Source organism: Microcebus murinus, chromosome 7 (assembly GCF_040939455.1).
Source record: "Microcebus murinus isolate Inina chromosome 7, M.murinus_Inina_mat1.0, whole genome shotgun sequence".
Lineage (NCBI taxonomy): Eukaryota > Metazoa > Chordata > Mammalia > Primates > Cheirogaleidae > Microcebus > Microcebus murinus.
This window is the reverse complement of record NC_134110.1, coordinates 36,649,750-36,675,923: the sequence shown is the minus strand read 5'-3', so window position 1 is coordinate 36,675,923 and position 26,174 is coordinate 36,649,750. Positions and strand designations below refer to the sequence as shown.

Sequence of the window (26,174 nt, the reverse complement as noted above, 5' to 3'; positions counted from 1 at the left end):
GCAAAAGATGTTTCAAAGATGGCTTGAAGCTCAAGGTCCACCCAACCTCAATTCCCTCTCTGTGCTTTGGGCCTCTCTAGAGAAGGAGGTTTCCCTTCTACCATAGGGGTCTTACCTGAGGCCCTCATAGAGGTATTTCCATGTGGGCATAGCTATCATAGATTTACTACACAGAGCTAAGTGTCTTTTAAGTGAGCTAGTGTTCACAGTCAAGAATTTAGAGAATGATTGGGAGTTCATAATTCTCCTCCTATTACTCCATCCTTGTACCTCCAACATGGCACTTGCCAGAATATCTTAGTGTTTACAAGTATGGACTCTGGGCTCAGACAGATGTAGGTTCTTGTGGCAGGGGCAATACTCCCCCTTACATTTCATTTATCCTTGGAAGAATCCATTTGCTAACTTCCCCAGTAGTGATGTGGGACAGAACAATAATGTGTGTAACTTCTAGGCCTGCTCTCTAAGACCTTCTGAGTGGTTCTCTTCCTTTCCCTTTCTTCTCCTGTGCTGGTGGGATCTAGAGGACCAAACAGAGAACTCCAATGCCCCAGTGGAAGCAGGTTAGGTCTCAAAATCATTGCATGGAAGGCCAACTGCCACATGTCCAATAAGACATGGGCAAGAAGTAAATTTTTAATTGTGTTTTATCCACTAAGATTGGGAATTATTTGTTGTAGCAGTCAGCTTTTATTGACAATATAGTTATGAAGTTAGTTCTGAAACTAACTAACAGAGTGAAAATCCCCCAGTTTTTATGAGCTTTCTGTCTGAAACATTCTTGGAAGTCTTACTGCCATAGGGAAGAGCTTAGGAGGCAGCCTTCCCAGGAACGGAGTCCCTGCCTGCAGTGGCTCCCCCACCCACTGACCTTCTCACTGTTCCTCCAATGTGCTGGACTCAATCTCACTTCAGGGCTTTTGCATTTGCTGTTCTTTTGCCTGGATCACTTTCCCCCCAGTTCCTATGGATTGCCTCTTTCTCATTACTTAGGGTCAATCTCCAGCATCACATCTTCAAAGAAGCCTTCCCTGGTGACTGCAGATAAATCAGTATTCCTGCCCTCCCATTCTTTATCTTAACTGTCTTACTTAATTTTCCTTATTGCATCTACCCCTATCTGAAAGTAGATTATTTATGTACTGGTTTATAAGAATATTATCGATTACTCTCCAAGCAGAATGTTAGCTCTATGAAGGAAACACTTCTGCCGGGATTCCTCCAGAACATAGGGCGGCACACGCATGATGTAGGTGCTCAATAAACACTGAGTGAATGAATGTACAGGTGTTGTGAGGATTACATGAGGTCAGCATGTAAAGAACTTCACACTTGACCTGGCACGTGACAAGTTCTCAAAAAGCGGCAGTTGTTATTGAGTATCTGATCATATGGATTCTCTGCTTCCATGTCTTTCTTTCCCACTTAGTTGTGAGCCTCTCAAAGTCAGGATCTAGGTCTTATTTATCTTTGGTTCCTGATAAACCTCATGCAAAAGAGGCGATCAATAAATGTTTGTGATTGAAGAGAACCAACCTCAAATTGTGTCCTTGAGCGGGTGCATTCAAAGACCAACGAAACCATCCTTGTTCTAAAAAAAATTAAACCTTTTTATTAGTATATTTATTTTATATATAAAAGAAATACAAAAAAAAAAGAAACACAAAGAAAATGCTTTTTATGGCAAATCGGATTTGTCGGTGCCTTCGGCTGGGGCTCCAGGCTCCGTCCCGGTGGGTGTCAGCAAAGTCCGCCGGCTGTAATGACCTTTGATAATCCCGGTGCTGTTGTTCTCGTTGAGGAGCTGCTTCTGCCGTTGCCTGTTGAGGGACTGGACAAGGCCCAGCACGACTGCGGCCAAGGAGTATTGCCCGGGCAGTCTTCTTGGGGGCAGGATGAACGGATTGGGTTGGACTCTTCCCAGGAGAAAGTACGTTTTGATTTTTCCTTCCTGTTCACTGATGCCCTTCACGTAGATCTCCCCTCGGTAGTCAAAGGCAAAGCCCTGGTCCTTCAGGATGAGATAGGTCTCTTCCGGGACTTGGATCCGGCCACTAACCCCTGTGCTGTCCATTCGGCTTGCCAGGTTCACAGTTTTCCCCCAAATGTCATATTGTGGCTTCTTAGCGCCGATGACGCCAGCTACCACTGAGCCATGGCTGATGCCTGTGAGTGAACCAAAGGAGCAAGAGATAAGAGAGAGAAGAGGGACATTGAGGTGTCTGGACCCCTCTCTAGGATAGTGATCACTATGTGTGTGATCCATGTGCATGAACTGGAGGATCACTGATTAGATGTGTGACCTGGCTCCGTTACTTAACCTATTTGGACCTCATTTTCCCCATCTTTAAAATGGGAATAACAAAAGGGAGGATTCGATGAGATAAGTAAAGCCATTGGCATAGTAGTGCCAGGTAACCAATGAGTGTTCATGATTTTCATATGAACACTGACTTATCTCAGCCCATGGGATTATCAGAACACTGACCAGGAGTTGGAACTCTGGAATTTCCTCCTGGTTCTATTGATGCAGTGTTCCAAGAGCTTAGGGAGACCTTTTCCTGCTTTGTTTCAGTCCACGTGGTCAGCATCATTAATCTAGGCCACAGTGACGGCTAACTGGCCTCCCTGTCTCCTCCCTTGCTGTCTTGGCACCCGCCCACCAACTGCTGCAGGAGGGGAAGGTTCTTTCTGCAGAGCACATCTGATCAAGCTACAAGCCACTTAAATATCTGCCAGGGCTCCTCTGACTATAGGATAAAGCCAACACTCCTTAGAATCATACTTGAGGGCTGGCTTTTGCCTAATTTTCCGGCCTTGTTCACCCCACCCTCTCCCTTCCCCTCGCTCTGTATCCATACTGAGCTCCTAGAGTTCCACTCACCTTCCAGCCCTTTCCTATCTTTGTGCTTTTGTCCTGCCTTTCTCTCTGCTTGGGTTATTACTTCCCCTCAATCCATAGTTTATTTGGAAATGCTTTTAAAGGCAGATTCAATGCCTCCTCCTTCATCTAGGAAACATAGATTTATCTGCTTGAAATGATAGCATTTCACTAAACATGTTAGCAGGTATGTATATATCTCCTTATGATAGGCTTAGAATTTTTCCATTCTGTAAACATGGCACCTGCTATGAGACAGGCACTGGGCTAGGTATTGGGGATATGATGGGAAAGAAAAGAGAGAGAACCCTGGACTTTCTGCTGGGGAGAGATAGAGAATAATGAAAAGTATGCAATATAATATCAGCAAATGAAGGCTATAAAGAAAAATCAATCAGGGTAAAGGGATAGAGAAAGATGGGAGGGGGTGCATTCTAGAGTAGGGAAATTAGCAAAGATATTTTCAAACAGAGATCTGAAGAAAGTGGTGGAAATACCCATGAAGGTCTCTGGGTATCGTTCTAGGCAGAAGCAAGAGCAAGACATACACAGACATACAGAGATACAAACATACCCAGACAACATAATTGACTGGAAGTTTGAAAAACAGACTTGGTAGAATGCATGGGAATCAATAATGATTAGCTCTTTAAAATTTACAGAGCACTTTTAGAACCATTACCCTATTTAATTCTGATATTATTAGTACTATGAGGAAGGTAGGCAGGGGAGGTAATAATATAACCCCAGCTTATGCAGGAGGAAACTGAGTCTCAGAGGGTTTAAATGACTTGCCCAGAGTCATGCGGCTCGTTACAGCAGACCCAAAACACAAATTGAGATGCTAGATCCAGTTGGGAAATTAATTTTCTAACCTCTGAGACCAATAACACTATATTGGCAGTTTGACACAGCATGCCAAGGGTTGGCTCCAACTTTGGCAACATCTTCAGAATTTACTTGGAATTGCACTTTGTTCAGGGTTCAAGTTCTCAATGATTTCAGAGAGGACATGTAGGATTGATGGGAGGTGTGGGAACAAGCTCTGAGCATCCCATCCATAGATCAAAAACATGACATAGAATTTTTTTTTATTCCAACGAACAAAGATACATAGCCTTCCTTAGATCTGACAAGTCAGGTATTGGTATTTCTTGACCTCTTTTTCTTGAAAGTTTCTAAGGGAGAATCAAATAAAGTAAAATAGCATGTCAGCCAGAGGATGTCTGTAATACAAGGATGGCAGCAAGAGTTGCTTTAAACTGCACACCCCTGGCAGCCAGAATGTCATTGTCTCAGAGTCAGGAAGTGCTGGAGCTACTGCGGGAGTGATTATTTGGCCATGTGATCGTAAGCCGGTTGGTTACTCCCCATTTCTGGGCCTGGGTTTACTCATTTACAAATGAGAATGTGGTCTAGACCAGGGGTTCTCGGACTGTGCTTTAAGAGGTCATCCAGGCTCAGCAGAGATGTGGAAGGTATTCAAACTATACAAATTATAAAGTATTCATATTCGATCACAGTGATTATTGTTGTCGTCTCTAAGCCCAACGGAGGGGCTCAGTGTAGTATCTGACAGCCTTGGGAGCAGAAACCTGCTTTTACCAAAGGCATCATCCAGAAGAAGCTGAGAGCAATACATTAACTGCCAGCCTTCAGCTACACTGAAGTCAGAATTAAATGATTGATTAGTTAGTTACCTCTCTAAGCATGACCTTGTATGGTGGGCAAGTTGGAAGAGAGGTTAACCATAGGCTAGCATTTGGCAAAGACTGGCTGCTTTGCATTTATCCACAAAGGCCAGTGTCCTACCCTTGCTTCTAGCATCTCAAGTGAGAGGAAGCTCAGAAAGGCCTGAGCTGACCCCCTCCCTGTCCTTGGCGGGGTCACACTAAGCCTATTGCATTTCGCAGGAGAAAGCTTCCCTGGATTGATGGCCAGGGTGTGGGAGGGTCTCTTGGAGCAAGGCCAGCTGGCTCTATGGGTCCCCACTTGCTGCACTTCCAGCTGCTACTCACCAATCCGGAGTTCAAAATTGTTGAATGAATGCTTGTTGATCTCCTGGATGCTTTCTGTCAGGGCGAGGGAGAAGTCGGCCAGGGCACACAAATGCTCCCATTTGTCTTCACATTGCTGGAGCAAACGTGAGAGGAGAATTCATTCAGCATTGACATTTCCGCAGCAGGGGCTTTATGTCCCAGCCGCCTCCCTGCCCACATCCCTTAGAAGGAAATAGCCATGTGTGTGAGCCCCTGTGTACTCAAGTCATCGGTATCTCGGAAACATGGGGTCACAAGAGATTTGCTTACAAGAGTGTGGTATGTGTGGGGAATTCTGTTCCTCCTTCCACACCTGTAATTGTCTAGTCAGGCTGATGAACCATAAATTCCTGAATGTGCTGACTGGTGTGTGTGTGTGTGTGTGTGTGTGCGTGCGTGCGCGTGCGTGTGCTTCTATGTTTGTATATGTAGTTTAGGAATTGTGTCTATTTCCTCTGAAGTGCTCCCAGTGTCTGTTTAAGGGATGTTTCACATAGACATTTGCTCATGAAACTCCTGAGGGAAGTGCAGAGCAAGCCTCTGGGCCTCTCTGAACCTCAGTTTCCAAATCTATAAAATGAGGATGAGCTTATTTGTCCTTCCTACCTCACAGGGATTGAATGAGATTATGTATGTGAGAAGCCTTTGTGCTCCTATAGAGCAGAGGTTGGCAAACAGTTTCAGAAAAGGCTGGATAACCAATATTTTAGGTTCTGTGCACCATATGGTCTTCATTGTGTCTACTCAACACTGCCATTTTAGCTGGAAAGGAGCAATAGGCAAAACGTAAATGAATGGACATGGCTGTGTTCAAATAAAGCTTTGTTTACAAAAACAGGTGGTGGGCTAGATTTGGTCTGTGCGTCACAGTTTTCTGACCTCTGCTATGTAGTGCCATGCACATGTACCAAATTACCAGTGTGGGTTTCTTCCAGACAGTCACTTACTAGATGCAAGACTGTGTATGGCATTATCTTAGATAATTCATCCATTAACCCGAAAGGTGGACGGCGTCTCTTTATCACTAGTGCCTGGCACACACTCAACACTCCTCCAAAAAGCAGGGACTATTATTATTATTACATGTGACTTTTGGAAGAAAAAAATCAAAAATAAAAATAAGAAAACAGGGGCTAGTATTAGGGGTTTAGTAATACCCACGACTAAATCATAATCAGTTTATTTCTTGGCCCTGATTTGTGTTCAAGTGAACAGGGAGGTTCAGAAGGAAGCCTGAAGTTTCTCAGTAGAGCAGCACCATTTCACCCAGTAGACTCCACCTACCTCAGGAGCAAATGCACATCACATAACCATCATAATTCAGTGTGTGAGATTTTCTCCCTACCTGTCCCCAAGCCTCTTGGTGACAGAGACTTCACTGGTTTCAGTGACATGACAACAGCAAGACCCCTGCCATAGGGGGTATTGTGGCTCAGTCCCAAGAGTCTTTTACCTGTTTTTCAGGTGACAGGCCTGACACAGCCATGTAGGTGCTGCCGATGGTCTTAATCTTTTCAATGTCTTGAAATCGGTCTTCGCCAAGCAACTGAAACAGATCCAGGCAATGCGTTAGCCTTGGTGTTTATTCTGCCAGCAGGCTCCTGAAAACAGGCCCCTGGCTCACAGTGAAGATCTGCGTCTGGTGGCTCAGCATCCTCAAGGTAACTGCTGTTCTCTCTGAGAATCACGCATTCAGCCAGTCCACATATATTTATTGAGCACCTGCTAAGAGCCTGGAGCTGAGATGGGTGTACTAGATACTCTTTAAGGAGTAGGTCTGCCCATCCACATGTAAGTCCCACCATGTCCCTGCCCTGTGCAAAAGCCCTCCTATGGCTTCCTGTTTTACTCAGGGTCCAAGCCAGTCTTTACTGTGACTTGCAAGGCTTGCCAAGACCTGTCCTTTCTCCTATCATCCTCCTCACTCAATCTGCTGTTGTGACACTGACCTCCTCTGCCCCTTGCCACACTGAATTGAGAACAAGCCAGGTCTGCATCTGCTCCAGGACCTTTGCATGTGCTCTTCCCTTGTTGGACTACTCTTTCCTCAGACAACTCCATGGATCACTCCCTCACCTCCTTCAGGTCTTTCTTTGAAGTCCATCTTCTCAGTGCAGTCTTGTTGACTACCCCATCTATAACTGAACACAGCATCCCATCCCCACATATATGTTCTTATCTTCCTTCCCTGTTTTATTTTCTCCTTTTAGAACTTATCCCTGATTTTCCTTATTTATTGTCATCTTCCCCATTGGAATGTAAGATTACTGGGACAGGTAGTTTTCCTTGTTGTGTTTACTGCTCAGCACCTAGACAGAGCCTAGAACACAGTAGGGATGAATGAATGAATAAATGACTAAATGAAAGAATGAGTCTCATTCTTGACATTTCCCCCATCTTTACCAGTGATTTGGATTTTAATGCTAGGAAAAGGAAACTCTGGACTCTTATTTAGCAACTGTGGTAGGTAGAATAATGTCTCCTGACCCAATCTCCAAAGATGTCTCTGCTTTAATTCCTGGAATCTGATCATATGCAACCTTACATGGCAAAAAGGATTCTGCAAATGTGATTAAGTTAAGGATCTTGAGATGGGGAGATTTCCTGGGTTATCTGGATGGGTTCAATCTCATCACAAGAGTCCTTATCAGTGAAAGAGGGAGGCAGCTGAGTCAGAGAAGACGTTATGGTGGAGGCAGAAGCCTGACTGATGCCATCGCTGGCTTTGCAGATGGAGGAAGAGGGCAACGTGCCAAGGAATGCGGGTGGCCCCTGGAAGCAAGAAAAGGCAAAGAAACAGATTTCCCCTAGGCAGCAATCCCCAACCTTTTTGGTACCACGGACCATTTTCATGAAAAACAATTTTTCCACGGACTGTGTGTGAGAGATAGTTTTGAGATGATTCAAACCATTACATTTATTGTGCACTTTATTTCTATTATTGTTACATTGTAATATATAATGAAATAATTATGCAGGTCACCATAGATTGGGGACCCCTGCCCTACAGTCTCCTGAGGAAACATAATCCTGCTGACACCTTGATTTTAGCCCTGTGAGATCCATTTTGGACTTCTGACCCCCAAATTTTAAGATAATACATTTCTGTTGTTTCAAACCACCAAATTTGTGGTAATTTGTTATAGCAGCAGCAGAAAATGAATACAGTAACTATTTGTTGAGTTCTTATATGTCTGATGGACAAGATACATGAGGTCCCAGCTGTCAGGGAGCTCATAGCCTAGATGCTATAAATAAATAAATAATCACTCACACAAAACATGACCTAGTTCAATTTCAACATAAAATTTATGTTGGAAATGTACAGGGTGTAGGGATGAAGAGAATGGCCATTTTGATCTAATCTGGAGGGTCTGGGAAGATGTCCTTGCGCAAATGATTTCTAATTGTGGTTCTGAAGGGTGAGGAGGCATTTTCTTGCACTGGGTATATGAGTTTGTGTGTGTTGGTGAGGCTAGGGCATGGGGCAAGCAGTGTGGAGACAGAGGGGACAGCATAAATGAGGCCCTCGAGAGTAGGGAGGATGCATGGGAGGTGCAAAGAATTAAGAAGAGGCCCATTTGGCTGCAGTGTGGTAAGCCAGGCTGATAGAGAGGGTGGGGGCTGGAGCATGCAGGGCCCTTAAGGGCTGGTTGCCCTCGATGTGTGTGTGCCACCTGGGCAACTTGGGGCATGCACCTGTGTCTGGCCCCTCCTTTGAGAAAGCTTCCCGGGTGCCTCCTTGCATCCGAAGCCCTCCTCTGTCACTTTATACTGAATGATCAATGTTTGGCATCCCAAGGGGACAATGAAATGCTAAGCACAGCATTGCTTGTTTCCTTGTATTCTAAGTTGAAAGCCTGGGATGTATGGATGACTTAATATTTCTGGGGATACTAGGTGATATTTGGATGCCTTCTCACCTCAGTGCAGTTTAACAAACCTCCACCTAGTGTCTATAATATGCTGTGAATATTTCATCCCCAAAGCAGCCAGGGCACAGTTTTGATCTCAGGTTTGGAGTGAGACTTGGGCAAAAAATTATGGTGGTGCACACCTGCTTCTACACACACCCTCCAGCCCACTCCACCTATCTGCACTTGTGTTCACACATCCTGCCCTCTCTCTAGGTATGGGGAAATTCTCAGTGCTACCAGGAGGGCGAGCCCCACAGGTGTGCATGAGTCCCACCCCTTGTCAGCGAAGGATGCTGCTCCAGCATTCTGCTCTGACCCTGACTCCATCCATTTCACCCTCTCTGCTGAATCACTTCCATCTGCATAGAACTTGCTGTTATTTTTTCTGTCTTTAACCCTTTGCACTCAGATGTCGAGTGTGACTCGACATGGTTAGCATCGGTAGCAGCTCACACCATGTAAAATTATAGAGATTAAAATTATTCTTTGAATGTATCAATAATATGAAATATAAAAAAAATCCAAATAAACAAGTTTGTATGAAAAGAAACTCCAGTATTTATTATTCTGGGGTATTTAAAAAAATTAAATCCTGAGTAGAATAAAGGAATGGAGAAAAAAGCAAGTGAGTGCAAAGGGTTAAAAAGCCTTTCTTGATACCATTTCCTTTTCACTTGTCCCCCCCCTTTTTTTTTTTTTTTGCTATAGAGTTGTCTATACTGACTGCCTCCAATTTCTCCTTCCCCATTCTTTTCTAAACTCACTCTAGTCGGACATGCACCCAGTCCTGCCATGCTGCTGAAACTACTCCTACTCCTGTCCAGATAACTGAGGACGTCCACATCACCATGGTCACTAGCCAGTCTTCAGCCTCACCAGCTTTGGAGCCAGGTGATTGGGCCCTACTCTTAATATGCTTTTGTTCCCATTTGGCTTCCACCCACTTAGGGTTTACTTCCACTTCGTTGGTGACTCTTCACCAGTCTCTTATGCTAGTTCCTTATCACCTTCCTTATAGGTGGGCCCCAGGACTAAGGCCTTAGACCTCCTCACTTTTCCATCTAACTCACTTCCCTTGTCGTAAGTTCATTGTGTCTCACGGCTTTAAATACAATCTCTCTGCTGAAGACTCCCAAATGTGCATGTCCTCCCTTGACCTTCAGACTCATCTACACAATTGCCTAAGTGACATCCCCATTGCAGGTCTAACAGGCATCTCGAATCTGCCATTCTCCCAGCTGGGCCCTAGGTCCTGTCTACTGACTCACCATCTTGATTAAGAATGTTTCCATTTTTTCCCAGCTGCTTCAGACAAAAGCCTTAGAACCCATATCTAATCTGTCAGCAGATCCTTAGCTCTACCTTTACAGACATCCAGATTCCAATTCTGTCTCACCACATCCCTGGTCCAAGCCACCTTATCCTTTTTCTTTGATGGAAATAAGCTTCTTCCACGCTCAACCCCCTGTTCTTCACACAGAGATGAGAGGGATGCTATTAAAATGAAAGCCCAATCATGAGCTGAAGCTCTGCTGGAAACCCTCCCAGCAATCCCCATCACACTCAGAGTAAAAGCCAAAGCCATCGTGATGGTCTATGAGGTCCGGTGATATTTAGCACTCTGGCCCTTCTCTCCATTGATTTCTCTAATCATACTCCTCCCTGAAAGCCTCTCTTCCAGTTCCCTGCACTATTGTACCCCCACAGAATGTATCACCATCTACTCTACCACATATTTTACTTATTATTATTGATCATCCTTTCATGATAGAATGTAAGCTCATGAGAGTGTGATTTATGCCTGTCAAGTTCACTGTTACATCCCATGGGCCCTAAAGCACAGAGCAGGCCCTCACTAGATACCAGTTTCATCAGCCCATGAAATGCAGCTTCCCTGGTGCTAGCGTTCAGTGTCATCCTTGTCAGTGGGGCAGGACTAGGCGAACCATTGCTCTATGGACATCATACTCGCAGTGCATTTCTAGTATGGAAGAATCTTAATTGCAGGATCAGGAAAAGTAGAACATATTATATAGAAGATCATGAGTACAGCTCTCACTTTAAAATGAACTTACATTTTATCCCTGTGCACCTCTAATAAGGATATGAATAGTATGCCAGGTTGTATAGTGTCTCTCAAAAATTTATGTCTGCATGGAACCTCAGAATAGGACCTTATTTGGGAGTCATTTCTTTGTAGAGTAATTTGTTAAGTTAAGAAGAGGTCATACTAGATTAAGGTGAGTCCTAAATCCAGTATGACTGGTGTGCAGAGAACACAGAGACAGACACAGGCAGAAGGCCATGTGACAATGGAGGCAGAAATTGGAGAGATGCAGCCAAGTATTGCCAGCAGCCACCACAAGCTGGGAGAGGCAAGGAAGGATCCAAAAGGAGCATGGCTTTGCTGATACCTTCGTCTCAGTCTTCTAGCATCCAGATGGTGAGAGAATAAATTTTTGTTGTTTTAAGATACCAAGTTTGTGGTACTTTATTACAGCAACCCTAGGAACTAATACACATAATAATAAAATGAACATTTAATAATCATTATTATGTGTCAAGTATATTAGTCTGCTGAAGCATCCATAACAGAAACAAAACAACAGAAATTATTTTCTCATAGTTCTGGAGGCTGGGAAGTCCAAATCAAGGTGATGGCCACTTTGTTTCCTGGTGAGGGCTCTCCTCCAGGCTTGTAGACAGCCTCCTTCTCTCTGTGTTCTCACATGGTCTTTCCTGTGAGTGGGTGAGGGTGGGGTGGGGAGAGAAAGCTCTCTGGTGCCTCTTCTATAAGGACAGTAATCATATCAGACCAGGGCCCCACCCTTATAATCTCATTTAACCTCAATTATCCCTTTGGGCCCTATTTTCAAAAACAGTCATATTTGTGGTTAGCGCTTTTGCATATGAATTTTGGGGAGAGGACACTCTTCAGTTCATAGCATCAAGTATGGTCTTAAGTGCTTTGTAATCTTTGCATTTAATTTACAATGATCCTACTTTATCTCATTTTGTAGATGAAGAAACTGAGGCACATAGAGGGATCAAATAACTTGCTTGAGAATTTAGAGTGAGAAAATGGGTAAATTACGTACCTTCAAAGCCCTTGTGGGTAACTGTTAGATTAAAAATCCCAAAGTAGCTGATATATTAATATTTAAAACATATACAGTTCTCAGGAGGCAGAACAAGATGGTTGGATAGAATACTCCAGTAATCATCCCTCATGTAGAAACACCAAACTAAACAACTATCCATGCAAGAAAGTACCTTCATAAGAATAAAAAATCAGTCCACCAAGGCAGTACCACAAAAAGTCTGCAAGAGTCGCAGTGTTACTGGACTTGGGGTGCCCCCTACTGCTGATATAGCTGCAGTGACCAAAGACCAATCATAATACTCAATTTCTTTTGAATATCTGGAAAACCTTCTCAAAAAGGATGGTTCAAACAAGCCCAGGTTGTGAAGATCAGAATAAATACCTAGCTCTTCAATGCCCAGACATCTATGAAAATCCACAAGCATCAAGAACATCCAGGAAAATATGACCTCATCAAACAAACTAAATAAGTCACCAGTGATCAATCCTGCTGTGATGGAGATATGTGACCTTTCAGAAAGAGAATTCAACATAGCTGTTCTGAAGAAGCTAAATGAACTTTAAGACAACACAGAGAAGGAACTCAGAAGCCTATCAGGGAAATTTAACAAAGAGACTGAAATAATACTAAAAAAAATCAAGCAGATTCTGGAGTTGAAAATTTCAATTGACAAACTGAAAAGTGCATCAGAATCTCTCAACAGCAGAATTGATTAAGCAGAAGAATTAGTGAGCTTGAAGACAGGCTACGTGAAAATATACAATCAGAGGAGAAAAAAGAGAAAGAAAAAAAAGAATGCCTATAAGATCTAGAAAATAGCTTCAAAGGGCAAATCTAAAAGTTATTGCCCTTAAAGAGGAGGGAGGGAGGGAGAGAGGGAGAGAGGGAGAGAGGGAGAGAGGGAAAGAGGGAGAGAGAGAGAGAGAGGGAGAGAGAGAGAGAGAGAGAGAGAGAGAGAGAGAGAGAGAGAGAGAGAGAGAGAGAGAGAGAGAGAGAGAGATTAGGGTAGAAAGTTTATTCAAAGAGATAATAGCAGAGAACTTTCCAAACCTAGAGAGAGATGTCAATATCAAGGTAAAGGAGGTCATAGAACACCAGACAAATTTAACCCAAACAAGACTATCTCAAAAGCATTTAATAATTAAGCTCCAAAAAAATTTAAGCTCCCAAAGGTCACAGATATACAACTATTATGCACCCATAATAATTAAAAACAAAAAATGTAAAAAACACATAAGGCATAAATTTATAGTTTAAAACAGATTAAAAAGTAGATCAGAAGAGGTGACATCCACATAAGTTGGGGCACAGAACAAGGGGCTCTGCCTCCATTGAACATTTGTTCCTCTGAGTAGTTCTTCAAGCCTAGTGTTCTCAGTTCCATTTTGCAAATGAATGAGCGGGGCCTCTATGTGGTAAACTAACTTATGCTGAGGTCCCACAGTGAAAAAGGAGATAACAGCAGCTACATAATTTGGAGGGCCCAATGCAAAATGAAAATGTGGAACCCTGTGTTCAAAAATTAAGACTTACAAGAGGGCAATAGCAGAACATTAAGCCAAGTGTGGGTGCCTTGTGTGACTGCACAGGTGCACGCCCACGAAGCCAGCCCTGAGTGGAAGAACTAGGCTCAAAATCAAACCTCCCTGGCTTCCAAGCCTAAGTTCTGACCTCTTATTTCCCAGTGTTGGCAGGTACATAGAAGTAATTTCTGGTTCTCCAACACTTTTGCTGCCTTTAAGACTGTATAATATTATGCTCAGGTCTCATGTTGTCCTCAGGTGGAGAGACAGAGCAGATAGGTGGGTTTCTATAGACTCTCTTATTGCAGGTATCCTCTCAAAATTAATCAGGAACTAACAAAGCGTGGAAAATTCCTGCTTAAGAGAAACTCTAATTTGAACAAGGAAAACACAGGCAGGTGCTTTTGCAATTTGCTTTGGGCTGTGTGTGTGTGTGTGTGTGTGTGTGTGTGTGTGTGTGTATGTGTGTGGCTTGATTCACAGCAGAGACAGCTTTTGTTCATTATTTTTGTTTCTTGAGCTAAAGTGAACCCACTGTTTTGCCCTGACTGTGATTCTTTAAATTATGCTCAGGGTACTCAGGTCTTCAGCCTTGGATCATGTCTGCCATTTGCCCTCCAAACAGGTCTGGTGTCTTAGCAGCCCTTCAGTTGTTAAAATTTCAGCTACAAGTCTTGAAATGCCTTCAGTTGCCCACCTCCCTCCCTCTGCCTCCATATAACTGCATTCCCCCAGCTGTCTGCTGGCTGTGGGCTGGTGTGGTGTGGCCCTGGGGTGTGTGGGGGTGTTGTTCTTCCTTTTTGTCTTCTCTTCAGTACTTAGCCAAGGGCCAACTTTAGGCCCAGGCAAAACTGCGTGCCCCTCAGAAGTTGATTTGGAGGCAGCAAGAAGCTTCATTATTTTATTTAATCTCCATGCAGCAGATTTATTTAGTCTATAGCTAAGAATGTCGGGGGGCATAGTGCGGTCCCTAATCAGCCCCTTCATTAGTTCTCTAGTGCAAATGGAGAAATGAGATGTTTGGAGACTCTTTAGCCCTTTGCTGAGGCAGAGGCTGTGGGCTCAGGAAGCCTACATTAGGTTATTGCAAACACAGTCTTGGAGAGTGTGCTGTGTGCAAAGTTCAGCCTTCATCTGAGCCAAGAAAGAATTTTGCATGATCTCAGGTTCCTGTGGTAATTATATTGGCCAGAAGAGGAGCATCATTATTAAAGTGAACAGCAGGCGTCTGGCTGGAGCTCAGCCAGGCAGAATCTAGAGACATGTCTGGGTGCCCCAAGGACCCACATGGGCAAAGCAGAGAGTGCTTTGGGTTGGCAATTTAGGGAATGTTTTTATTTTTCCTGATGACTACATTCTCTTCTTCCTCCTCCGCTCGTTCTCTTCTTCTTCCTTCTGTTTCCTCCTTTTTTCCTCCTCCTTCTTCTCATCTCTGCCTCTTTTCTCTCTCCTCTCTTACTTCCTCCCTGTCTCCTTCTTCCCCTCCTCTTAGTCCTCTTCCTCCTGGTCTTAAAGCCCGCGTTCAAAACACAGCCTTCTGGCCCAGCCCTACTCTGCAAACACTCATCTCTACCACCAGGGGCGCTGCTCTCCTCCTCTGTTTTAAGAAGATTCCAGGGTGTTTGCAATTGGTGCATTTGAGATGCAAATTTAGTTCCAATTTACTTTATTTATTACAATTTGAAAACATGCTAGTGAGAACTTTTGAAAGGTGGGTTGCTATAGAGTTTAAAATATGGCAAATCCTGATGTCTCAACCTTCAGCTTTTTTAATAAAGTTATTTTTAATTTTTTATTTAAAAGTATATTTTGGATTGCACTAGCCTGTCTTCACTTTACTATCTGTCAGTTGGTTTCTGGTTTCCCCTCATTAATCTATCAATCAATCAATCAATTAATTAATTCCTTTAGCAAATACTTAGCAAGCGTCTGTTATGTGCATCTCTTAAGTGATAGACACAGTGCTAGGCCCTGGGGACTTAACAGGATACAAAGGAGTATGGTTTTTATCTTCATGAGCCTATGGCCCAGCATGGAGGATTGAAGGTGCTATCACCATGGAACCTCTCTCCCCTCCCCACCTTGCAAGGCCATCGGTAACTAGTACACTTACCAGTGACTCCTGTGTAAAAGTGACTCACAGTGACTCTGCCTCCCACTGCATGGTAAAGCCGTGGGAGGCAGGAAGTGATTGTGTCTTATTTGTCTCGACCCCCATGTCTGTCCCCAGGACAACTGAAATGACTGTTATTGAGCTTATGACTTAAAAATCATCACCATGAAATGCCCAGTGAGAAACAGTGCAACACAACGATTAAAAACCAAAACAGTGTGGCAGACCTGGGTTCAAATCTTGGCTTTGTCACTTAGTGGTATGTGACCCTGGAGATTCTTGGTGTCTCTAAGTCTCAGCTTCGCTTATTTATAAAATGAAGGCCAATAATTTGGCATGAGGGATAAATAACAATGAAATAATATATATTGAAAAAACTTTGCATTTCTGGCAACACTTTGTGAAAACCTATAGAGATTAATAAGATGGGTTTCTGCTTTAGAACTAAGTGGGTAGTGGAGGAGGCAGATCTGTAGACAGGATTGTACTGAAGGGTGTCAGGCTCTGCAATGGAAAATTTTTTTCAGAGCATACGTTTTTCATTGAAAAAGCAGCTAAAGATATTAAAGATTTAAAGATACTAAAAAAAATCAAGGTAGAGAAGAGGGTTAGAAAAGGCTTTGAAAGTAGACATGAAGTTTGAAATGACTGTGAAATGAATGTTAGGTTTCAGCTGGCCGTGGAGTCCAGGGAGAGAGGATTGGGTATGGTCTCTAGGTGTGCAACATGGCCAGGTGGGCTCGCGGGCTTGTAAGTAGTTAGGTGGTGCTGGACAGGAGGGGTTAGATGGCGCACAGTGAGAGCAAAGGCTGAAGAGGGAACAGGCACAGTGAGCGCAAGGCCTCGGGTGACCTGCTAAGGACCTGGCGAAGGGAGCCACTTGAGGGATTAGGCTTTAAAAGGATGTGACAAAATACTCCTGCCTTTGGTGGTCTCTGATGGTGAGATGCAGGCAGGGGGAGCAAATAGGAGCAAGGCAAAAGCAGGATTGATGGTGAAAAAGGTGAGTTCTGAGAGCTATAAAGAAGGTCGATGAGATGTCTGCCCTCCCATGTTCATCACGGCGTATTCACAACAGCCAAGGTATGGAATGAACCTAGGTGTCCATCGACAGATGAATGGGAAAAGAAAATACGGTGTATATACACACACACAGTGGAATACTATTCAGCCATAAAAGGAAGGAAATTCTGTCATTTGTGACAATGTGGATGGATCTGGAGGACCTTACGCCAAGTGAAATATGCTAGGCACGGAAAGACAAATATTGCATGATCTCACTTGTACTTGGAATCTAATAAAGTTGAACTCTGAAATGATGGAAGAATGGCGGTTACCACATTCTGGAGGTGGGATGGGAATAGGGAGATGTTGCTTAAAGGGTACAAAGTTTCAGTTAGACAGGAGGAATACTGTTCTGGAGATCTATTGTACAGCTTGGTGACTGCAGCTAATGACAACGTATTGTATCCTTGAAAATCACTGAGAGAGTAGATTTTAAATGTTTTCATCACAAAATGATGATAAGGATGTGGGGTGATGGCTATGTTAATTAGCTTGATGTAATCATCCACAGTATATAAATATATTAAAATATCACGTTGTATACTATAAATACATACAGTTAAAAAAAAGGAGAAATTCACAGAACTCGGTAGCTGGGTGGAATGTGTCTGGAGGGAGAGATGCTGTTTAAGGTAATGCAGTAGATGCTGTTGGTGCCCCACCCCCACCCCTGCATGGGGTCCTCCTCCAGCATGCTGTTGGCTGTTGACAACATACTGCTGCATCCTCATTGGAGAATCGCCCTGGGCCATGGGGAGCTGTCTTGCTGGAAATGCCTGGGAGGTTGTGTATGGCCGACCAGGACAGCCCACAATGAATAAAAACCGACCAATACAGGTGTCCGAAAGCCTGGCCCTCTGCCCCAGTGTGAAGCAGGGGTGCTATTTATACTCCAGAGCTCCCTGTGGGATCAGGCAGAGGCTAGACTGCAGTGGAACCCACATCTTTGCTTGGCTTCTTCCCTGCCATTTCCTTAATGAGTCACTTGCTTCCCATCTTAGGCTTCAGCAGTTGGATGGACACTGGTGTCCTTCAAGACGGGGGACGGGGGAGGAGAAAGCCCACTGCTGTCAAGTTTATTAATGGAACTGAAGTGCAGCATGTGTATTTTTTCCCTGTATAACGTCTTCTTCAGACTTGTGGAGTCTGCAAGAGGAAACTGCCACCTGGAATATGTTTATTTTTGTGTTTAGTTCTCTGTCCAAATGCTAATTGATGGTTTATCTTTGACACTTTGAGAAGATGGAGAAACAATGCCCTCATCAAAGTCTCTGTGATGCAAGATGCTAGTGCCTGAGTAGCATTGGCCTCGCACAGGCCTCTCACCAAGTCCTGGTCTTGCCATTTACTAGATGTGATACACTGGGTGTATCACACCCAGTTACCTAGCCCCCCTGAGGTTTATGTTCCCGATGCTCCAAATAGGTTAACAATGGCATTTATCTCAGGTGATAATTGAGATAATTAAATCAGACATTACATGTCTATGTTTATAATGCCAGCTGGAATTCTGTAAGTGCAAAAAAAATTGGCCATTCTTATAATGAATAACACGATGCTATGATAACAATGATGTCCATTTGTGATTGTAAACTTCTGAGGCTTAGATTTACCTCATCGAAGTCAGCAATGATCTCATTCAGCAGGCGCAGGCATTCCACTCCCTGGTTATTCATTTCAGTCTGAGAGTAAAAGTCTGCAAATCCTGGGATGGAGGCAAACATCACCCCAACAGCGTCATAGGATTGAGAATACAGCTCCTGGACAGAGAGACACAGAAGGAGCCAGAAACGATCATCAGAGGTCAGCTTCTGCAGTGATGCTACCTGCACATACACGTGCACACATGCACAGGCACCTACAGAGAGACAGAAAATGGGATGCCAACTCTGTATGTCTCAGTCTGTTCAAGCTGCTATAACAAAACATTTTAGATGGGGTGGCTTATAAACAACAGAAATTTATTTGTCACAGTTCTGGAGGCTGGGGAGTCCAGGATCCAGACACCTGCAGATTCAGTGTCTAGTGAGTACCCTCTTTTTGGTTCACAGGTGGTGCTTTCTAGCTATGTCCCCACATGGTGGAAGCAGCAAGGCAGCTGGCTTACATAAAGGCACTAATACCATACATGAGAGCTCCCACTCTCATGATCTAATCACCCCCTGAAGTCCTCGCCTCCTAATACCATCACCTTGGGGTAAGGATTTAAACATATGCATTTTGGGGGGACATAAACATTCAATCCATTGCACCATAACCACAGCATCATCACTGTAAGGATTGCGACTATTGAAAATTCTTGGTCTCCAGCCTCTGGAGGGCCCTGAGTTCTGACTGCCCATCCCTTTGTCTTTGATCAGCTTCCTTTTCTGTTGTCCCCAGGGGCTGGTGCAAACCTGAACCACTCTCCCTAGCTTAGCCCTCTACTCTGTTCCTCTCAGTGGGTGATGCTCTCTCTTACTTCACTGAGAAGGCTGTGGGTCTTGATGGTGACCTACTCCTCTGTGCCCATCCTCATACACTTGTCTACGTTCATATCCATTTTCATCTCTTTTGCTTCAACTCCAGAGGATGTGTTTTTCCTTCTCCTGAAAGTCAATACTTCTACCTGAGCTCTTGACCTCCTTATACCTTCCTCATCAACTTTCCACCTCAGTGATTCTTTTCTTCCTTATTTCTTTCTCCCATCCTCCTCTCCCTGTCCCCCATCATCCTCCAAGTATCTCTTCTAAGAAAAAGAACAATCTGCCCCAGATCCTGCAGACACTGCAACTACCCGCCAGTCAGTCTCTCTTCATTCTTGCTTCCCAACTTCTCAAACTAGTTTTCTCCACTGCCTGTTCCTACGCTCTTAAAGCCCACTCACATCGCAGGCTGGGATGTCGTGAGTTGAGAATAGGCCAGCCTGCCAGTCAAAGCGGAGAAATCATTGCACACATGTCTGTTCATATCTTACTAGACACCTCTGCCAGTTGGTGTATTTATTGAACACTCTCAAGATCTTGATTCTCTGACTGTCTATGCTTTAGTGACATCCTTTGTTTTTCTTATGCCTGGCCCCTTCAAGAATGCCCTTTTTTTGGTGTATGCTTATCTTGCACCTTAAATGTTGGTGATTGCTATGGTTCTGTGCTTGACCCACTGAATGGTGGTTCAATTTTACACATTTAGCTAGTCTATCTCATTCACTCCCAGCCTTCCCAACACTCATGTACTGACAGTTCCTAAATTCCTATCTCCAGGTCAGTTTTCATTCTTGGACTTCAAACTTCTATGTCTCATGCTGGGTTGTCTTCACACTCCTCATATTATAAGTGCTATAAATCCAATGCATCTTCTCTCCAACTAGACCTGGTCTGCTCCTTCATTCTCTAACTCAGTTGGTGGCACTGGCATTGCCAAAATCATCAAAGTGAGACATTTGGAGTCATTCTGGCCCTTTCTTCTCCATCACATCCACATTCAATAAATTATCACGTTCTGCTGGGTTTATCAGGCTCTTTCTATTTTCCTCCTCAACCACTAATATGAGAGCCTCCTACTGGGTTTCGTAACTCCAGTCTCTTCCTATTCAAAGGCTCCACATGGCAGGTCGAGTGACATTTTATGTGCACCATCTGGGGGATGGTCATGCTGGAGACTTGTGGGGGGATGGGGGAAGGGAATTTATTGAAACCTTAAAATCTGTACCCCCATAATATGCCGAAATAAGAAAAAGAAGATAACAGTAAAAAAAAAACCCAGAAAAAAAAAGAAACAATATTGACCATGCCTCTCCCATCCTTAAAACCCTCCAGTGGTTCACCATTGCTCTCAGAATGAAGCTTAAGCATTGCATCATGACAAAGAGAAGACCGTGGCCGTCTGAGAACCAGAAAGTGGGTCCTCACCAGACATTGAGTCTGGCAGTGACTTGATCTTGGACCTCTCAGCCTCCACCTATCTCTTCAGTCTCATTGCCTGCAATTCCCACATTGGACCTTGTGCTCCAGAACACGAAAGCATTTGCACTTCTGTGTACATGCTGCGGTAGATGCTGTAGGTACCCTGCCTGGATTCTCCCACCTAAGGTTCAGGACTCAGCATGTGCATTTCTTTCCCTGGGGTTTTTCTCTAGCCACTAAAAGGCAATCTGCCTATGTAAGCAGCAGGCTGAAAGCTCCTGGCAATTAACGCCCCTCAGGAGCAGAACTTAACCAATGACCATCAGGAACTGGTGTATAGTACCCAGCTTCTTCACCCCTTCGGCCAGATAACTTTGAGGTGTGCTTTTATACCAGCTTCCCAAATCTCCCAAGGATTAAAGGATTAAACTCTAGTTGCCCACAGAGAACTAGTCTGATAATGCATCATTTCTTGGTTGCCTTCTTTCTCATTCTCCTACCTACCCATGTTTCCTGGGGCCACTGCCAAGTAAGTTACTTGCACTCAAAACCTTGTCTCAAGGTTTGCTTCTGCAAGAAGCCAAGTAAAGACACAAACTGTTCTATTTCACACTTAAATGCTTTTATTCCTACTGTCTGTCCCTTGGTGGGAAATGTTCTTCCTTCCCTGCAGTTAGCCTCCTTTATTAGACTAACTTTTGTTTTCTGCCTTCACTGCACTTAGACACCATAGACCATGTCTTCCATAACCTTCCCAATGTACAGCTGGGGCCAGGAGTCTGAGCCTGGTGCTCTAGCAGTACCCCGAGCAGCTCTATAGCATACCCCTTGCCCCTTGCATTAATAATGTCCATTTCTTCCTGTAAGTGTGGACTCCATGAGGACAAAGACCATATACCATTCATCTTAGTGCATTCAAAATCATGCAATTGGTATTTTTTGGTTGCCTGCAATATAATGTACAACCTATACAGATTCTGGTCCAAGATAAATACTCAAAACTGTAGAATTAATGACTCTCTGTCCTTTGAAGGAAACATTAAAGCTTATAAATCACTTTCATATGAATTCAGTGATTTAATCCTTGCAATAATCCTGTAAGGTAGCAAGATTATTATCCCCATTTTACGTATATGGAAGATGAGACAGAGAGAAGTTAAGCCGTTGTTTTGGATCACATAGCTAGCAGTGGAAGAGATGGGGTTAGGGAGCTTCTAGAACCTCCCTTACTCTCTCTACACACCTGAGTATGCCTCTTCCACCTATCATGTCCCAGGTCTGAGAAAGATGGTGTCACTGATTCATGATCAGTTGGTCTTGAGCTTTAAATGTGAATGAATCTGAACTGATGCCATCTTTAGTCCTAAGAGCACAGGCAGCTGGTGACTGGCTTGGGCTGGGTGGAGTGGGAGGAGTGCAGATTGCTATCTAAGGTGGTTAATTACTTTAAAAAGTAGTTCCCTGCTCACCTTGGCCTTGAGCAACAAAACAATGCCACGAAGGACCCTGACTCTCTGCTGGATGAGTCAGAGAACCTGTGTAAGTAAACTTACAGAATCGTGTCCTCCATATGGCTATGATTTTTAGGAGAAGTCTCTGTTCACTCTATTACCTATAATATTAATCTTCTAGGGTTGACTTAACAAAGTACCAGAGACTCAGTAGCTTAAATAACAGAAATAAATTTTCTTGCAACTCTGGAGGCTGGAAGTCTGAGGACAAGGTGCCATTGGGATCGGCGTCTTCTGAGGCTGCTCTCCTTGGCTCGCAGATGGCCACCTTCCCCTGTGGCTCCACGTGGTCTTCCCTTATGTTCTAATCTCCTCTTTTTATAGGGATGCCAGTCATAATGGATTAGGGCCCATCCTAATGAACCCATTTTAACTTAATTACCTCTTTAAAGACCCTGTCTCCAAATATAGTCACATTCTGAGGTCTTCGGGGTTAGGACTTTAGCATATAAATTTTGGCATGGCACAATTCAATGTATAATAACTATATTTCAATATTTTTGCTTAAAAATAGAGAAAAAAGAAAAAATTCTGTCCTTTGAAATTCATTTCCTAGTTACCAGTCCAAGACCCCTCAACTTTGGTTTATGGTCTGTGATAGAAATGCCTCCATGGTATAAAATGGCCAGTCACCAAGGGTTTCTTAAGAATTCTCTCCTTGAGTGTTGTAATGCATCCTAGTTCCTCCCACACACTTTTCCTTAGTTTTATTTCTCAGCCTTGCCAACATTTGGAATGTTCCAATTGCTTAAATATTGAAACAATGATAATATCAGCTGCTTGCATTGAGAAGTTATATTGTGCCAAGCGTAATGCAAAACACTGTGCATGCATTATCTCATTTAATGCTCACAACAGCCCCACGAGGCAGATACAATTAAGATCCCATTTTATCGATGGGGAAACTGAGGCATGCAAAGGTTAAGTATGCTACTGAAGGCCCACAGTTGTTATGAGGTAGAGCTGCAATTTATACTCAGATAGTCTGACAATAGAGCCCATGCTATTGCTAATAACAGTAGCAATAACAACATGAAAGGAGCTATCAATTTCTGTGGAGGCATATAGCCAGCCTTGAGTGATCCCAAGGGAATAACTCTCTTGACTTTACTGTCTTCCTCCCTGCATCTTCTACCCAGTACCCCCCTTGGTGATCCTAAGCTAGGTGCCAGAGGGCATTGATGTGGCCCATGCAGGTTGGCCCCATCACCTGCATCCTCTGAGCAGAGCAGGGATGAGAGGGTGGAGGGATTTGGAGGGGCACATGGGAAAGCACCACACCAAGCTACCCACACCTTTAGAGATAGCCCCCTCATTCAAGTCATTCCCAACAACCACTTTGAGCGTGCCATCTGTTTCTTGCTATTTTGGGCTTAAAGAAGACAAAAAACACTCTGTAAACTAGGGAGGGAATGATGAATATAGAAGAGCTATTATTGTTTTATTGTCATCCTGCTCTGGTGGGTTGGAGGTACAGGTTTGGACTTTGTAGTGAATTTTGAGCACATGCATGTTCCCCCTCTCTCATGCCCATATGCCAATATGAAGACTTCAGTCTTTACCCAGGGAACTATAGTGTGGTCCTTAACATCCCCAAGCTTTTTGGATTCCAAGTCCTGTGTTTCTTATAACAAGTTAAGCCACCTCTCTATAGGGTAGAAATAAAGTCTGAGACCTGTTGACCTCATTAGTATCCTTTCACATCATTCAAGCCTCTGCTCAAATGTCACCACCACAATGCCTGCTATGGTCTGAATGTGTCCCCCAGAATTCATATGTTGAAACTTATTTGCCAGTGTGAGAGTATTAAGAGGTTTAGGAAGTGATTAAGTAGTGAGGATGGAGCTCTCGTGGATGGGATTAGGGCCGTTATAAAAGGGTTTGAAGGAGTAAATTCCTTCTTTCCCACTCTTCTACCATGTGAGGACACAACACTCAAAGCGCCATCTTGGAAGCAGAAACCAGGGTCCTCACCAGACACTGGACCTGACAGTGCCTTGATCTTGGACTTCCGAGTCTCCAAGAACAGGGAGGAAATCAATGTCTCTTCTTTATAAATTTCCCAGTCTCAAATATTTTGTTTTAGCAGCACAAATGGACTGAGATGGTGACATAAATACCCTTTCAATGCTCTATTCCATTATTCTGCTTTTTCTATCTCCATAACATTTATCACTAGCTGATACCATGTTATATATTTATTTATCTGGTTTATTGTCTGAGTTCCCATGAAAATACATGTTTTAGAACACTACTCTGCTTTCATGACTTTGTCATGAAGCTCTTGCAATAAAGCCTCTGATCTTAGGGACCTTGAGGATACCAGACCTGAACCCAATTCCAGGGAACTCCATCTGTTGAGGAGGGCAGGTGGTGCTTTGATCTGTATGACCTGAGCAAATCAAGAGCTGATTATTCAAGTGTCTGATCACTCATTCCCTCGGCCTTTTTCCACTGGTCTTTCTTCCACGAATTGGATGGAAAATGGAACCCACAGCTCTCTCCCAGTTATACCCTCTAGAATCCTAAGGCAAGGATTGCAAACTCAAATGTCTCTAGGGCCTCTGCAGGTAACATAAGTGGCAGAGTTTAGGTGGGTAACTTGGAGAGCCCATTCTATGCCTAAAGGCATCACATTCACAAATTAAAAAGCAGACCCACCAACTAACCACTGTCCCAGCCAACTGGCTCAATGGTTAGATTTGTCCCAGGTCTTCCAGTTTGTAACATTTGTTCTAAGGATTTTTCACCTCTTGTTTAGCTCAGTTTGAAAATCTAGTATTAGCAGGAATGTCTTAGCCTCATTTCCCAGAAAACCTATATTGCCTTTGTAGCATCCTTTGCAAAAGCTCAGCCCTCTCCATTTGAATGCTTCAGCAAGGGGTCTCACTGCTCCAGTCCATCCACAAGCCCTTCATGAGCAGAAGCCATAGGCCCTCACACCATGCCCCCAAGACCAGTAGTGACCAAGGCCAATGTGGTCCCTGCTTTGTGGATCTCAGTCTTATGGGGACAAGATGGTGAGGTGGCTCTATCCTTATAAAGCCCTTTCCTGACACAAAGCCCAGAGATATCCCCTGTGGGCCCGTCGTTGGTCCTAGGTCTTCCTTTGGGACTCTTGCAGAGTAAGGCCACGCCCTCTCTTGTGATAATGCTCCTTCAGTTCCCTCTTGAGTTACTTTCCTCAGAGGTTAGAAGATGAGCCAAACTGTTTGATTTTCCCCCCTTTTTTACCTCCTGCATCTGCTTCATTGTCCTGTCCTCCTAAAGGTATCTGGAACAATTTCCTTCTCTCCATCTGTACTGCCCCTGTCCTGAGCCTCCTCACCAGGGTCTTCCATGGGCCATTTCATGTTCTCCTACCTGGTCTTACTTGTGGCCCTCCTATACACTCTCCATCAGTGGCCAATCAATTAGGTTATGCTTAAAACTTTCCAAAGACTCCATTTCATGTAAACATGTGCCAAAACTTGACCATGGCCCATAAGGCCTGACCACCAGGCCCTGGCCAGGCTTTTCCTGCACATCATCACAACAATACCCTTCATCCTCGTAGTGTCCCCTGCAACATTCTTGTCTACCTGGAACATCAGAATGACCTTATTTGGAGACAGAGACTTTATAGCTGTAATTAAGTTAAAATGAGGTCATACTGGATTAGGATGGACCCTAAATCTGACTCATGCCCTTAAAAGAAGAAGAGAAGATACTTGTTCTTTAAAGAAGGGCTCTGTGGAGTCATGAGATTAGAGATTAATGTGGACACAACCAAGGAACACCTGGGGCCACCAGAAGCTGCAAGAGGCAAGAAGGGATTCTTCCCCAGAACTTCCAGACTGGACATGAGCTTCCCAGCACCTTGATTTCAGACTCCTGCATTGCCTTCACTAAGTGACCCTTTAGGCCTAATATATAATAAGAAAAGACAGTTTTAAGTAAAAAGGGCATTTTTGAGTACCTGTTACATACTAGGCAATATGCTAAGAAGAAATAGTAAAGATATACATACAGCTAGACATAGATAAATATATGAACATATACACACACATACATATAACACATACTTATAGTTTTATTATTTTTAATTTTGGTAAAAAATATATATCTTACAATTTACCATCTTAATTATTTTAAGTG

The 26,174-nt window shown here is 43.7% G+C and overlaps 1 protein-coding gene across 3 annotated transcripts in view; it reads right to left on the bottom strand.

Annotated features, from left to right (window-relative positions):
* Positions 1-1,586: 1,586 nt before the first annotated feature.
* ADCY8 (adenylate cyclase 8) overlaps positions 1,587-26,174 on the bottom strand; it is a 235,585-nt gene continuing 210,997 nt past the window's right edge. Inside the window, exons 15-18 of one of the 3 annotated variants that reach the window (XM_020289021.2) lie at positions 18,256-18,402; positions 6,374-6,466; positions 4,900-5,014; positions 1,587-2,166 (exon numbers count right to left, since the gene is read on the bottom strand). In XM_020289021.2, the coding sequence (XP_020144610.1) occupies positions 1,679-2,166; positions 4,900-5,014; positions 6,374-6,466; positions 18,256-18,402 (843 nt within the window). In that variant the 3' untranslated portion in view covers positions 1,587-1,678. The remainder of the gene's footprint in view (positions 2,167-4,899; positions 5,015-6,373; positions 6,467-18,255; positions 18,403-26,174) is intronic. The other 2 variants (XM_020289023.2, XM_020289022.2) reach the window with 2 other exon arrangements.